The following is a 15,463-nucleotide window of genomic DNA, read 5'->3' as shown; positions in this document are numbered from 1 at the left end:
AAGTTCAATTATGAGCCACATCATAGCCAACACTGCTGAGAAACCATATAAAGATACTGTGAAAACCAAGCTACTTTAATATTACAATGGCAAAATGTTAGCAATAAAAAAAATAACGAGTTTCCTGAAAAAATGTCCCTGAGCTACCACAGTTAACAGTATTCTGAACCAAATAATCTACAACTATTAAAATATGCGATGTCGACTCATCAAGAACCAGCCTACTGGCAACAGGTCAGAGTGCCAACTATCACATACTGAAATGTTCAGTATGTGGAGACTTCACAATCCAGGACCCATAACCATGCTCCTCTAAGTAGGTTTTCAGCAAGTACTTTGCATCTTGGTAGGACTCTGCCACAATCTAAATAAAAAAAAGGAGTTAATATTCAGCACTGAAGGATTGTTAAGTGAGTCAATACTATCAAGATAATGTTTCCAATTAAGCACAGTAATTCTTAAGAGATCCACTATGCCTCTGATATGGCTAAACTCTTCATTCACTGTAGGAGTCTGCACTAAAAAAAGTAGTATTTTCCAGATTTCAATAAATCTGGAAATTCAATAAATCTGGGGATTCAATAAATACTGGTATTCTCAATATTCAGGTCCAAAAATGCTGGTTTTGTATTCAGATCCAGGTGTTTTCAGGATTCTGAAAATAACCAGGTGCATTAGTTCCTATGGGAGAATTTTTCCAGGAGGCTGGAGGGGCAGTTGTTCATGCAAACTATGTCAAAATTGCAGCAGAGTGAGGGCTGTCTGTCCTCTAAAGACACCCAAGTTTCAAGAAGATTCTATGGGACGTTAAGAAGGTTCCCCCAGCTATTTTCCATTGTATCCTATGGGAGACAGGGAACATCCCTTGCTTTCTTCTGGACAAAGAAGACTTAGCCAAGCACAAAACACCAACCAATGGATCAAAGTCTCCCAAAAGAACTAACAAAGCTCAATAGAACCAGAGAAGCCCAGGAAAACCAACCTGGCAGAAGGAATGCACTCTTCACCCTGAAGCTGTAGCTTGGGTTCTTTTTTTTGGGGGGGGGGTGCTTTTCACATGTTTCTTGGGCCAATGATGAATGAGGAAGAAGACAACTCTCACAAGAAAAAGGAATAACATTAAGGACAGCTGAACTGTCAGTGTGATCACATGATTCTGTCATGGAATTTTGCTATTATTTGCTCAAAAACAGCCCTCCAGAAAGGTTCTCCCATAGGAAATAACAGACCTGGTTAATTCACAATATTTTCAGAATTAACCAGGAACACCAATATTGGTATATCTGAGAATTCCGGATCTGACTGGGATTCCTGATTACCTGAAAAATAGCAATCAAGTATTTTTCAGACCAGATATACTGGATTGCACACCCCTAATTCAAGAAAATCACCACTACCTAAGACCTCTATATCTCCTGTGTGAATTCAGGCACCTATTTATACAAATTTAAAACAGCTTTTGAAGAACAAACTTTAATAATCATTGAACAGCAAAAATATATGTAAATGAAAGCATTAGTTCTCTAGCTAGAGTATCAATGCTGTTCTAAAAATACCTGTTGTCAATTCTACACACTATCGTAAAATAAAATACAATAACCAAATTAAATGTCTTGTTCTTTAATCACCACAGACCAGAAATTTTCCTTAAACTTATCAGTTACAATCAACAGTTTAATGTGTAACTTGCCCTGAAATTTCAGACGGAGAGGGTTCCACTCCTGGTGGCTTGCGTAGATCAGTATTTTAAAAAGGTAAGCCCTTATATCAACACACTGCAATAAGCAAGAAAACAGTATTGTGCTTACCAGTAACTGTTGTTTGTCTAGGTCTTTCTGCAGGCACACATTGGGACTGCACAGGCGCAGGCCAGCCGCCGTGAAAGGTTTAAAAGCTCTCAAGTAGTAGGGGACACTCCTCCACAGCTACACGCATGCGCGGAGGCTTCCTGCCAAATGCTGTGTTGCAGGCGGAGCGATCCCCCTTCCCTCAGTTCCTCCTAGGCCGCCGCAAGGTAAGGAGATTCTCACAGTGGAGTAGGAGGGAGGGAATGTGTGCCTGCACGAAAACCTAGACAAACAACAGTTACAGATAAGTGCAACACTGTTTTTGTCGTCGGTCTTCAGTGCAGTCCCACATTGGGAGAAAAGCAAGCTACTCACCAATGGAGGGAGGATGTGAGATGATTAGGAGAAAAGTGAATGAAAGACAACTGTCCTCACTGCTTTTGCCCTTCTGGTGTTCACATCCATGGAGTAATGGCACAGGGCCTTACAGGGCTTGAGTAACATTCAAATAGGGTCTTGAACTTTCTGAATGGTTTTGTTCTATTAACATAATATAATAAAGCCCTCTTGACATCCACTTTGTGTAGTGTACGTTCTGCTTCTGAGGAAGGGTTTGGGAAGAGGACTGGTAAAATACCCTTTTGGTGTAAGAGAAATCAGGATAAAACTTTGGGGAGCAATTCTAGACTGGGATAGAAAATGACCTTTTCCATGAAAAATTGGAGGAAGGGTGGGTCTATGCACAGGGCAGCAAGCTCACCCACCCTCCTGAGAGATGTGACTGCTATGAGGAGGGCTACCTTCCAAGAGAGCAGATTAAGGTCGCAGCTGGCAAGAGGTTCAAAGCGAGGTAGCATAATCTGTCCCAATACTAATGAGAGGCTCCACTGGGGCAAGGGAGGTGCCCTAGGTGGGAAGGTGTTAAGGACGTCATTCAGGAATTGTTTAGAGGCCTGATGGGAAAAAACTGTCCTGCCATCCACGGGTTCATGGAACACTGAGATGGCGGCAAGGTGAATCTTGATGGACGATGCAGAGAGTCTTTTTTTAAGAAGAGACACTGGGTAGTCTAAAATCAGAGATAATGGGCAGGAAAAGGGGGAGAAGCTAGTGTGTGCTACCCAAGATGAAAAATGTAACCATTTATGGTTGTATGAGGATCTTGTGCAGGCTTTCTGAGCATTAAGTATGATCTCTGCAACCTCCCTGGAAAAGGGGACATCTCCGGAAGTAGGAGCCATGCCGTCAGTTTGAGGGTAGTAACATTGTGGTACAGAATCCGGCCTCTATGGATGAGGTCCAGTGCATCTGGAAAATGTATGCAAGAGCCCTTGGCCATTTCCCAAACAGCTGAGAACCAGCCCTTGCAGGGCCAAAAGTGAGTGACCAGGATGCAGTGTGTTCTTAATTGTTTGATTCTGCTCAATACTCTGGGTATCAGTGGAACGGGGGGAAACTGTAGAAAAGGTTCCAATCCCAGGAGATTTGGAAAGCATCCCCTCTGAACTTTGGATCCAATCCCTTTATGGAGCAGAAGATTCTGGCCTTGGTGTTTTAAGATGTTACAAACAAGTCCACGTCCAGCGTTCCCCATCTCTGGAAGATGTGACGAAGGTAAATGGGGTTGATGGACCACTCGTGATGAGGTTTGAACACCCTGCTTAGAGTGTTCGCTTTGCTGTTCACTGTGCCTGCAATATGGATTGCTTGAAGTGAGATGTTGTGTTCTGTGGCCCAGTGCCAGAGCTGTGATGCCTCTGAGCAGAGAGTCAATGAAGCCATCTCCCCTTGTTTGTTCAAATAATAGAAGGCGGTCATGTTGTCTATGTGGACCCGGACCCTCTTGTCTCGCAGGAGATCTGCAAAAGAAACAAGGGAGTGACGAATTGCCTTGAGCTCCAGTACATTTATACACATATCCCTTTCAGATTCTGACCATTCTCCCTGTGTGGAAAGATACCCACAGTGTGCCCCCCACCCCCTAAAGGAGGCATCAGTGGTGATGGAAATATCTGGTAGCTGAAGTCCAAAATGTGTTCCCCTAAGGAGGTTCATGTCAACTGACCACCAAGTTAAGGATCTGGTGATTGACCTGGGGATGGAAAACTTTCTCTGTTGTGGGTCCCTAAGTAAGTTGAAATGTCTAATCAACCAGTTTTGCAGAACTGCATATAGAGGCGGGTGAATGGTAGATGCCATGAGCCCTAGGAGTCTCTGAATAAGTATAGCTGGTTGGAAACGGTTCCTCTGGAACCAGGCTACTAGAGCCCATAGAGATCTTGCCCTATCCACAGGTAGGAAGCTTTCCCTAATGTGACATCCAATCTGGCCCCTATGAACTGTATGTTCTGAGTCGGAGTAAGAGAAAATTTCTTCCAGTTAACAATAAGGCCCAGGCAGGAGACTGGATGGTGATATTAATGTGCTCCTGGAGTAAGGTGTCTGATCGAGCTACCAGGAACCAGTCATCTAAATATGGGTAAATGGAACACCCTTTTGATCTAAGATGAGCCACAACCACTGCCACACATTCTGTGAACACACAGGGAGCTGAGGATAAGCCAAATGGGAGGACTGTGTATTGAAAATCTTCCCTTTGGAAGGAGAACCTGAGGTATTTCCGATGCTCTGGGTATATTGCAATGTGGAAATATGTGTCCGTTAAGTCCATCACCGTGAACCAGTTACCTGGTTCTAAGTACTGTAAAACACCGGACAGAGTTAACATTTTGAATTTCTAAGCTTTAATAAACATATTTAAGTTGCAGAGATCCAGTATCCGGCAGAGCCCCCCTTCCTTTTTCTCTACTATGAAGTATCTGAGGTAAAATCCAAGTGAGGAGTCGCCAAGTAACAGCTTTCGAATGGCCCCTTTGTTAAATAATTCCTGAACAACTGGGGAAAGCACTTCCACAGAACAGGTGGAAGCATTAGAAGTGGGTGACAACTGTGGTAACTCAGTAAAACGTAACCTATAACCCAGTTTAACAATTTTCAGGACCCAAGAGTCTGAAGACATTGCGGCCCAAGCTTCATAGAAAGGAACCAGCCTGTCTCTGAAGAGAGGAGGCTGCTCCTTCTGAGGGACAGTTAGTCAAAAGAGCGGCTTTTGTCCCTGGCCCAATTTTGGGGACTGTGGCTGTTGTTGTTTTGACCTGGATTTGCTAGGTCTTTTAGATCCTGATTGAGGGTAATTTGAGTAGCCTCTTTGTTGGTAAGGCTGGTAGGAGGACCTGGCACGTTGTTGGTATAAAGGGTGCTGCTGGTACCAGTATGTCTAGGAGTACTGCTGCTGTTGTTGCTGGGGGGGGGATTGCCCCCAGCAAGCGGGCTCTCTGCTGATTCTTCATTTGCTGAAGGGATTCATTGGTGCACTCTGAGAACAGATAGATGCCTTCAAAGGGGAAATCCTTGATCTTGTTCCATTTCTCCTGGGGCAGGGCAGTGGAGCGGAGCCAGGAGCGGGCTGCATAGTCAGTGGAGTACTTGCCTGCTGACTTTTGCTTCTTTGCCAGTCTTGTTACCTCGTTCTGGAGGGCCCTGATCAGCACTCTCCTGTCTTCTGGGAGATCTTGGGTATAGTTGGAGAGGCGATCACATAAGAACAGATTATAAGAGCGAATTATGGCTTGGTAATTTGCGATTCTAAATTCAAGTGCGGTTGAGGAGTATATTTTCCTTCCCAGTGCATCCAGTTTCTTTCCCTCTTTGTCTGCTGGGGATGAGTGGGACCCGTTTCGATGTTTGGATTGTACCTCCTCTGTTACCAAAGAATAGGGGTGAGGATGGGTGAAGAGGAAGGTGCAGTCCTTCTGTTGCAGTTTATAGCAGTTTTCAGTTTTCCTGGATGTGGCAGGAGATGAGGCTGGTTTCTCCCAAACAGCATGTGCTATATCAAGAAGGTCTTCCACAGCTGGAAAGGCGACAGAGGCAGGAGTGCTGCTCTATAATGCCTGGAGGACCTTCCTCTTTGGCTTAGGTGTTTCCGAAGAAATGCTGAGGTCAAGGGCTCGAGCCATTCGGGTCATTTGCTCAGTGAACAAGCGGGAGTCCTCAGTAGGTGAGGGGGATGCCGCGTCCCCAACCATCTCTTCAGGCAGTGGATCCGATGCTAGCTCTGAAATGGCATCCTACAGGAACTGACCTCCTTGCCTTCATCACAGTCAGAAGACGCTGACAACTGCACTCAGAATGCTTGGGCTGATGAAAGCAAAGCAGCTGCTGGAACTGATGTTGTCGGAACCGACTGGCTTGGAACCAAAGGGTTGAACCCGACAGAAGGAGAGGTGCATCTTGTAGCCATGACAACAAAACTTGCCAGGTGGGAGCCTGAGAGTAAGTCACGCCCATAGGCAATGAAGGAGCAGGTGGAACAATTGAGAGCACTGTGTTCCAAGCGGCGCTCTGCTGGTGAGTCGGATCCAGCCAATCCCATCAGAGCCGAGGTTGTAGCAAACAAGGTTGGCTCTGGGGAGAAACTTGGTTGGGGCTCTTCAATCAGGCTAAGGCCTTCCTTCTCGTATCGCAGTGATCGAGTGCGAGGGGAGTAGAGTGTTAATGGAGCCTAGGGGATCTCCTCCTCTATAATGAGGCGTCATGATCTGGCTGTGCCAGGAAGGCCTAGCAAGGCCTCAGAAGCCTGTTAGCAGTTGGAGTAGGCCTGTCTACAATTTCCAGGAGCCCCTGGGCAATTTTGGTGCCCTTTTGGGCCAATCAGAACACAAGGGGCTAGTGCTATATAAGTCTGGGAGGGTAAAAGCCTGTGTTCTTTCTCCCAGGGAGCAGGCCTGGAGAGGTTTCTGCTAGGGGGAGAGGCCCTCATCCAGGTAGGGTGAAAAGACAGGCCTTGCAGACAGAGGGACAGTGAGTTCAGTCGCGCTAGGGCCTTTTGTTTATTTTGCTTTCACCCATCTATTGTTGGTAATGAACCTTGCTTGTTTGTTTGTTATTAACTGACCTCCTTGTAAATAAATCCTTTTGTTTGTTGTTACTCTGCTGGGTCCTCACACCTGTTTATTGGCCAAGCTACAGAGGTCAGAAGGGTTGGGAGGATACTCTGAGCCTTCCCAATGGACCCTAAATCCCAGAGTGGTGGCAGCATAAGGTGGCTCACCCCACCTGAGGCATGATATGAGGGAAGGAGTCAAAGTTGACGAATGGTGACGGCATGAGGGAGTCAAGGCAGGGCGCTTCAAGTGTTTGGTTTTCGTTTTTGCCTTCTTCGCTAGTGGCTCCAATACAGTGCATTCCCCGTTCCGGGGAATGGCGCTTCTTTGGAGCCAATTTCTTAGAATGCTTGCTTGGAACTGGGGCATCTCCAGGTGGTGCGGTCTTCAGAACTAAGGGACAGTTCTGGTGTGGATCCGGGGTGCCCGCTGGAGAGGGGGTCTGGTCGGATCGTGATTTCGGGTCCTGCTTGGCGGAAGAGTCAGCCGGCCTGTCAGAACCCATAAGGGACATTTCCCAAAAAGCTACCTTTAAACACGCGGCACAATCATGTCTGGCCTTAGGTGTAAAACGCTTGCAGTGCTGGCAGGCTCCAGTGTTATAGGCCTCACCCAGACAGAGTAGGCAGAGATCATACTCATCCGAGTGTGGCAATTTAGTGACACATTGGGTACAGATTTTAAGTATTTTTTGCAACAATGACTTAGTTGACATTCCAGAGTGAAAATGAGAAAGAGAAATCAGAACTCATAAGAGTGAGAGAAAAGAACCTTTCTCAGTGGTGGCAAGAAAGGAACTGAGGGAAGGGGGATCGCTCCGCTCAGCAACACGGCATTCTTTGCCAGTCTTGTCACCTCGTCTTGGAGGGCCCTGATCAGCACTCTCCTGTGCATGCGTGTAGTTGTGGAGGAGTGTACCCTACTACTAGAGAGCTTTTAAATCTTTCCCAGCGGCTGGCCTGTGCCTGCGCAGTCCCAATGTGGGACTGCACTGAAGATCGATGACGAACAAAAAATAAAAAGGTGTGGTGGTGCTATGACACTACCGATGAATGCCAGCACCCTCCCTTGATAATCCTGATTATTTATAAAGGCATATTTGGAACAAAATAACCTGATTCCACCAGTGTAAAAATGCAGAGGGGAGGACAGAGGTGCAAAAGATCCAATATCTGTGGATCAACTGATATGAAAATAAGGAATAAGTCAAGAATGCGAACATGCCTTTTGACCTGAGACAACCAGAAAAAATCTGCTACAATAATGTCACTACCATCTATATCCTTTCCTAGCCTATTCACACAAAAGTTTTACTACGTAACTGCAGGGAAACTCAGAAACCACCAATGGAGAAGATTTCTGATCAGTTAGTACAGATAGAGCATCTTAATTATAAATCAATCTTTATGGAGCAATGGTTTCCAGCATTAGAATACTTAACAAAGAGTGATTTAATGTATAGGCATACTTCAACTCAGGAACATTACAAGGTTTTGTTTTATTTGTAAGAATCTCACCCTCTTTCTTAATAACAGAATAACATTCAATTTATATACTGCCCTTCAGGACAACTTAATGCCCACTCAGAGTGGTTTACAAAGTATGCCATTATTATCCCCACAACAAAACACCCTGTGAGGTGGGTGGGGCTGAGAGAGCTCCAGAGAGCTGTGACTAGCCCAAGGTCACCCAGCTGGCTTCAAGTGGAGGAGTGGGGAATCAAACCCGGCTCTACAGATTAGAGTCCCGCACTCTTAACCACTACACCAAACTGGCTCTCTTATTTATCTATTTATATTAATCACATAATAATCGGAAATTGTGTCTAGCACATTTAGGTCTTTTATCACTTTTGTATAACTATTCACACTGTTTTAATCTTTTTTCAATTGTTATTGTTGGGCTACTGTTCATGTTTAAACTTTGTTATACTTCTACTGCAATGAAAGTTATATAATTTTTTTTAAAAAAAAACTTAGAAACCACAATAACGTAACTATACAAAGGAGGAGAACCAAAAATCGTTTCCAAGGTCTACAAGCATGTTCAGAGGCACTTCCCACAACCTACTAGTGTGATGTTGCCGATGTAGTTAAGAGGAAGAGGGAGCATTCTGGGCATGAATCTCAAGTTGCTACTTCATTATGAACTTCCATTAGTTTCTGGGTATTCTCTCTGGGCACAGTTGCAGAACATTTAAGCCAAAAGACTCTGATTCACATACAGACCATTCATTCGGTAGCTAAGAAGGAACCTGTCATATAGGGCAACAGAATGCCAGGATGCCCACTCTTCCCCCCTCCAAAAGTTTCCATTTCAAGTATTCTTACACATTATTAACCTGTTCTTTTAAATTATACATTTTCAAGAAGCACAGTGCAGCCACAGTAAGGAGCAACATAGCTGCAATTACTACAAAGTGAATCTCTTCAAAGTACCTAAAACTGGTAACACTTCATATACTTCTTTCCAAAGCAGATGTAGACTACCACTCTCTGACTGCTTCTGTGGTAAACACATACCCGCGAGGGAGAAGGGCCACAAGGGCCATGCCTAGGTCCTGCACTGCTGCTGGCTCTAGCTGAGTTTAAAAGCCGCTGGTGCAGAGGGGCAACAGGCAAGGCAGCTTCCCCAGGCTGGCATCCAATAAAAAGGCAGGCCCACAGCTGGAAAAAAGGAGGACAGACTGCATGGAAAGGCGGCTGCCAAAGGCAATGCAAGGGAAGGCTTTGTTGAGAGCTCCCTTCTCTTCCCTTGAGAGATCTACCTGCAGGTACATATGTCCTTGGCATCTTTCTTTCCTTACAGTCTTCCCTCCTTGCAAGGGCCCTCCTCCTTCACAATACAATATATGTGTTTTATTTTTAGAGACTAAGATCACACTTTGGATACCACAAGATACAATGATACCACCTTTCATTGTTAATACAGATGATCATCATCTACTTAGAGAACAGACACTTGCTGTGCAGCCTACTATGCTAGCAAGCCATAGGGGCTATAGCTAACTGATATATGCTCAGATGTAACAGATCAAGGATACTGGCTATTTTCCCAAGCTGCCATTAAAGCCACAACATCAGTCAAATCTTGAAGTCACTGTGAATGTAATGGGGAACTGGAATTTGAGACCTGCACTTGTACAAATTTCTTCGTCTTACCTTTGCTTTGTGGTACGTGCCTGCTTTAAGCAAGTCATCTCTCTTTGATTCTTTAACAATTAAATTGAAACGACTTAACATTGCAGCCTTGCAAAGTCGACTTGCCATTGTAATGCCACTTTTGAAGGGTGAACTAGGAATGAAAAATACTGGCAATAAGAAGCAAAGTACATTTCCAGAACAGTTACAAGCAGTGAGATACCAACAACCTATAACAAAATGTTAGGTTTTATACTGAAAGCGAGGAAATAAAAGCTTCTCATCTTAAAGCTCCTTTAAAATATTAAGAGATGACTGACGTTATTAAGAAATTACTATTATGTAACAAGTACATGACGGTCCTCCAAAGAATACAATTATACACGTTATTCTCTAGTTTTAAAGTACTTCATCCTCCTTATTTACCTTTCTGTTGTCTTCCCTGTCAGCCCATCCACGACCTCTAATGAAGAATCTCCTTGGGACCAATTCACACTAAGAGACTTGTGTTCCAAGTCTAACTTCACTGGGTAAGCAGCAGTCACCAAACTAATGTGAGGTCTGTTCACCAGGTAGAACATGGGCAGTTTTGAAGTGAGTATATCATCTACACGTTGCTTGATGGCTATTTCTAATCCTCTTGTATCATGGCAGTTCCCATCTCCTAACATAAGTTAAATTCAGAATTTAGAACTTGGTTTTTCCAAACCAAATTGACAATCCCATTACCCATCTTTATATAACACATTATCAGAACTTTACATACATAATAATAATATAATAACAACATTCGATTTATATACCGCCCTTCAGGACAACTTAATACCCACTCAGAGCGGTTTACAAAGTATGTCATTATTATCCCCACAACAAAACACCCTGTGAGGTGGGTGGGGCTGAGAGAGCTCCAGAGAGCCGTGACTAGCCCAAGGTCACCCAGCTGGCTAGCAGAATAAGTACTAATGTTTTAACAGTTAATTCAGTCTTTTCTAATATCCACAGAGAAGGAGCATCTTAGTAGATGGGCATATTGCACTGGGCACGTACCATGGAAAAAAGACTATTAGTGTTTGTAGTCACAGGTCTGCAGTCAGATATTAGCAGCACGTTTGCCTCCCATCTTAAATGTTAGCTGGCTCAAAATGACCAGTTAAAACTTTATTTAGGGGATTTCTATCCTATCTTCAGAGTCCTGCTGCAGCTTATAATAAAAATAAGTTAGAACAGCAGACAACTATCCATAAGACACATCCCAGATCAGAAGTACACCATTAAGGAAGCTGGAAAGCTGTAACTCCTAATTCACAGGCCAATGTTTACTTTGGCTTGGCAACTAAAAGAAAGTATGGGCCTTGATAATTTTTTTTAATCTAGAAGCCACCTTTATTTGTAACAAGTTCTATATTTTCATCATCACATGAGCCACATTCAGTTGGTCTCAAAAGGAGGAGCATATATTTTAATTAGAATTTTCTTCATGAACAAGATCTGACACCACCTTTTGAATGCATACCTATCTCCCGATGAACCCGATGGCTTGGGGGGTAGAAGGTTGGCATCCCACAGGAAGGCACGGAGCCTGGCCTTCCGATCGCTCCTCGCTTTCGGGGTGAACGACATGCATACCGCACAACGCTCCACGACGTGTCCCTCGCCCAGGCAGTTGAGACAGAGCTCATGGCCATCCAAGTGTGTCATTTTCATGCCGCATTTCAGACACTTTTTAAATAAGGCTGTCTGAGACATTTCGAACGGTATTCCCCGACAGATGGACACAAGAAAATACCGAACAGCACAGGAAAACGACCAAGAAACTCCGAAGAGACGCTGAGAGACAAATAACGCTAGAGAAGAAGAACCTTTTCGACGGCGGCGAAAAAGGAACTGAGGGAATGCCGGGGACGTTCGGATATATATGCATTCAAAATTGGTGGGAACACCGGCGCGCATGCGCGGTGGATCCGAACGTCCCCTTCACATTTCTAAAAGCTAGAAAAATCTTTTCCGCGGCTGGCCTGCGCCTGCGCAGTCCCAATGTGGGGCTGCACAGAAGGACGAAGACGATCAAAACAGTTACATGATGTATCTCCAGTTGATTAGAACTTTTATTCTGCAGTTATTTTTCAAACTACAAGCATAAATGCACTTGGAGAGGTTTAACTACAAACAACAACGCAAGGTATATTTTCATCCATGTTTCTAATGAATTACTCCAAAACTATTTTTTCATTTGGTGTCTTGTGGCCATGCACACATGCAGTATAAAATATCAGAATTAAATTCCATCACTTAAGGGGCTATTCGTGTTATTCAAGTCATTTAAACTTTCTGCTTCAATTATAATCTGAATTTGTATTTCCCAAGATTCATTAAGCAGTAACCTCTTTTACAGCACACAATGGAGAAAAGCTGCAGACACAACAGACAGCAATTTTCCTACAACAGACAATCTTTCAGCATTGGCCAATGTCAAATTTAGAAGTTCAGTGAGTTTCTTTCCCTTTTCAAGGACTCTGAATTCATACTGTTCATTAATGAGAAATAGCTTATTATACATGTCTGGTGGTTCAAGCTGTTTTTGGAAATGCTGAGCCTGTATTATTTCATTTTTTTTGTAAGTGATTTTTATTATTATTATTAATAGCTGGGAAAGTATAGAGTAAGAGGGGTAGGGTTAGGGGAAAGAAATACATATTGGTTCATTCAAATACATTGCACCGTTCAATCAAAAAAGTTTTCTCATTGTCCTTTTTATAGTCCATCGGTCGGCTCACAGCTTTTCCATTTATTTTTGCACTGTCCATAAAGGTCTTCAGCTTGTCCAGGAATTAAGTTTCTTGGAAGGACTTTTAAATCCAATTGTAGAAGGGATTCCAAATGTTATCATATGTCATATTATCTCTATCTTTCAGTAAACTAGATAACTTATCCATTTCCGCTGTGTCAAGTATTCTTTCAATCAAATTTTCTTGTGTTGGGACATCTGTCATTTTCCAGAATTTCGCATATAAAATTCTAGCTGTAGTAATTATATTCAAAATCAAATGTTTTTGGTTTTTATTCACCTGGATCATTATATGGTTCAGCAAAAAAAGTTCAGGATTCAGTGGTACAGAGATTTTGAGAATCTGCTGGATCATTCTGTGAATCATTTTCCAAAATTCCCTCGCTTTTTTACAAGTCCACCACATGTGATAATAAGTACCCACCTTAATTTCACACTTCCAACATTTATTTGACCCATTTGGAGACATTTTGGCTCCAAATGGGTCACCCCGGATCATTTTTCAGGGTGATCCACTCTTTCAACCAAGTCAATGCACAGGCTTTATAATATAGTAACCAGTCCGGTAAGGAGAGGCCAGCTTTTTATTTTGTATCTTGTAAAGCTTTCAGCTTAATTCGTGGTTTTTTATTCTGCCAAATGAAGGATTGTACTATTTTATTCATTTCTTTGAAGAATATTTGAGGGACCTCTATTGGTATAGATTGGAACAGAAATAGAACTCTTGGAAGGATATTCATCTTTATTGCTGCGATTCTTCCCAAAAAAGATATAACAGGGTTAACATACCTGTAACTTATGTTCATCGAGTTCTTCTGTGCTGACACACATGGGGACTGCGCAGGCGCAGGCCAGCCGCCGGAGAATTTTCTAGAGCTTCTATGGCTCCGAAGGGGCCGTTTGTCGCGCGCCTCAGCGACCGTCTTCCCGCCCAAACGGTCACGTGCTCCTCCAGCGACCAACGGCCCCTTCCCTCAGTTCTCCTTTGCCGCCGCTTGACCAACACACTTAGCCGTAACACCTTAAAACACATCAGATTCAGTTACAGCCACCACATCTTTGTGTATTGGAATTCACAGCGGGGTAGGAGGGAGGGTTGTGTGTCAGCACAGAAGAACTCGATGAACATAAGTTACAGGTATGTTAACCCTGTTTTCATCTTCGTTCTTCTGTGCCTCCACACATGGGAGTGTACCAAGCTTCACACAATAAGGAAGGTGGGGTGAAGTCCAACACAATTTTATTGAACAAACAAGAACAACAACAAATAGATATGCATATATACATCTATGTAAACTGTGCAGTGATACATCAGTACCCAATATTTACACATATATACACCCAAATATACATATATATACACTCATTCACTCAAGGGTACCTAGCAGGTACGCCAAGAAAATCTTCCCAAGACTCCCTCAGGAAAAAAGGGAGTGTAGGACAGCCCTGGCCACAGATACATCCTGCTCCGCATTGACATCAATGGCGTAATGCCTGACAAAGGTGTCTGCAGAGGACCATGTGGCTGCTTTACAAATGTTAACCAGGGGCACCCCCCTGAGGAGTGCCGAAGAGGATGCTTGGGACCGCGTGGAGTGGGCCCTAACATGAAGCGGGCAAGCTACCCCTGCCAGGGAATAGGCCCTGCTAATGGCCGCCACAATCCACCTAGACAGGGTCTGCGAGGAAGCCCTGTTACCCTTGTCCTTGGCCCCAAAACATACAAACAGGTGAGGACTGGAACGGAATCCCTTCGTCCTATCCAGGTAATAGGCTAGGGCCCTCTTCAAGTCTAGGGAATGGAGGGCCTTTTCCCCCTTAGAGGAAGGTTGAGGAAAGAATGCAGGCAGTGAGATATCCTGCGAGAGGTGGAAGGCGGACACCACCTTGGGCAGAAACCCGAGGCATGGACGCAGGACCACCTTGTTGGGATGAAACACAAGAAAGGGAGGGTCAGACCGCAGTGCAGACAGCTCACTGACCCTTCTGGCCGATGTCACGGCCACCAAGAATGCCACCTTGTAGGATAGCATATCCAAGGGGCAGGTAGCCATAGGTTCAAATGGAGGCAACATGAGACGTGAGAGTACCAAGGACAGTGACCACTGAGGCACTGGTGGCGACACAGGTGGGTAAAGATTGTACATGCCCTTAAGGAACTGGCGGGATTGTGGGTGAGAAAACAGTGTAGCACCCTCAACTCGGGTGTGAGCAGCTGATATCGCTGCCAGGTGGACCTTGAGGGAGGAAACCTTCAAGCCCAGGCCACGCAAGTGGCACAAATACTCGAATACAACCCCCAAGGGACTGCTGTCAGGCACCACTCCTTTAGCAAGTGCCCAAAGTTCAAACCTGCGCCACTTGGCCGCATAAGTGCGCCTAGTGGATGGTCGACGAGCATTCAGGAGGACTCTCTGTACCTCGTCAGTAAACCCTACTGGGGAGGAACGATCCGCCAAGCCGTCAGGTGCAGCTTCCTGGGGTCGTGGTGGACCAGGCTCCCGTTCAGGAGAAGGTCTTGCCGAGGGGGCAGACTGACATATGTCCGTTGGGACAGCCGCAGGAGCTTCGGGAACCAAACCTGCCGTGGCCAGAAGGGGGCCACCAGGATGCAGTCCGTCCCGTCGTCCTCTATCTTGCACAGGACCCTGGGAATCAAGGGGAACGGAGGAAACATGTAGTGCAAGCCCTGCGTCCACGTAAACTGGAAGGCATCCCCAATAGAGAGGGGGTCGCTCCCTGCCCTGGAACAGAACGTGTGGGCCTTGGTGGTTGCCGCAGTGGCGAACACGTCTATCACTGGAT

General features: G+C 44.7%; 1 protein-coding gene across 1 annotated transcript in view; it reads right to left on the bottom strand.

The window, feature by feature from the left end:
* Nucleotides 1-250: 250 nt before the first annotated feature.
* Nucleotides 251-15,463, bottom strand: part of ADAD1 (adenosine deaminase domain containing 1) — a 42,640-nt gene continuing 27,427 nt past the window's right edge. The window contains exons 9-11 of the mRNA XM_054990449.1: nucleotides 10,300-10,537; nucleotides 9,895-10,027; nucleotides 251-364 (exon numbers count right to left, since the gene is read on the bottom strand). Coding sequence (XP_054846424.1) covers nucleotides 251-364; nucleotides 9,895-10,027; nucleotides 10,300-10,537 — 485 coding nt within the window. The remainder of the gene's footprint in view (nucleotides 365-9,894; nucleotides 10,028-10,299; nucleotides 10,538-15,463) is intronic.

Source organism: Eublepharis macularius, chromosome 10 (genome assembly GCF_028583425.1).
Source record: "Eublepharis macularius isolate TG4126 chromosome 10, MPM_Emac_v1.0, whole genome shotgun sequence".
Lineage (NCBI taxonomy): Eukaryota > Metazoa > Chordata > Lepidosauria > Squamata > Eublepharidae > Eublepharis > Eublepharis macularius.
This window is presented reverse-complemented; position numbering and strand designations above follow the sequence as displayed.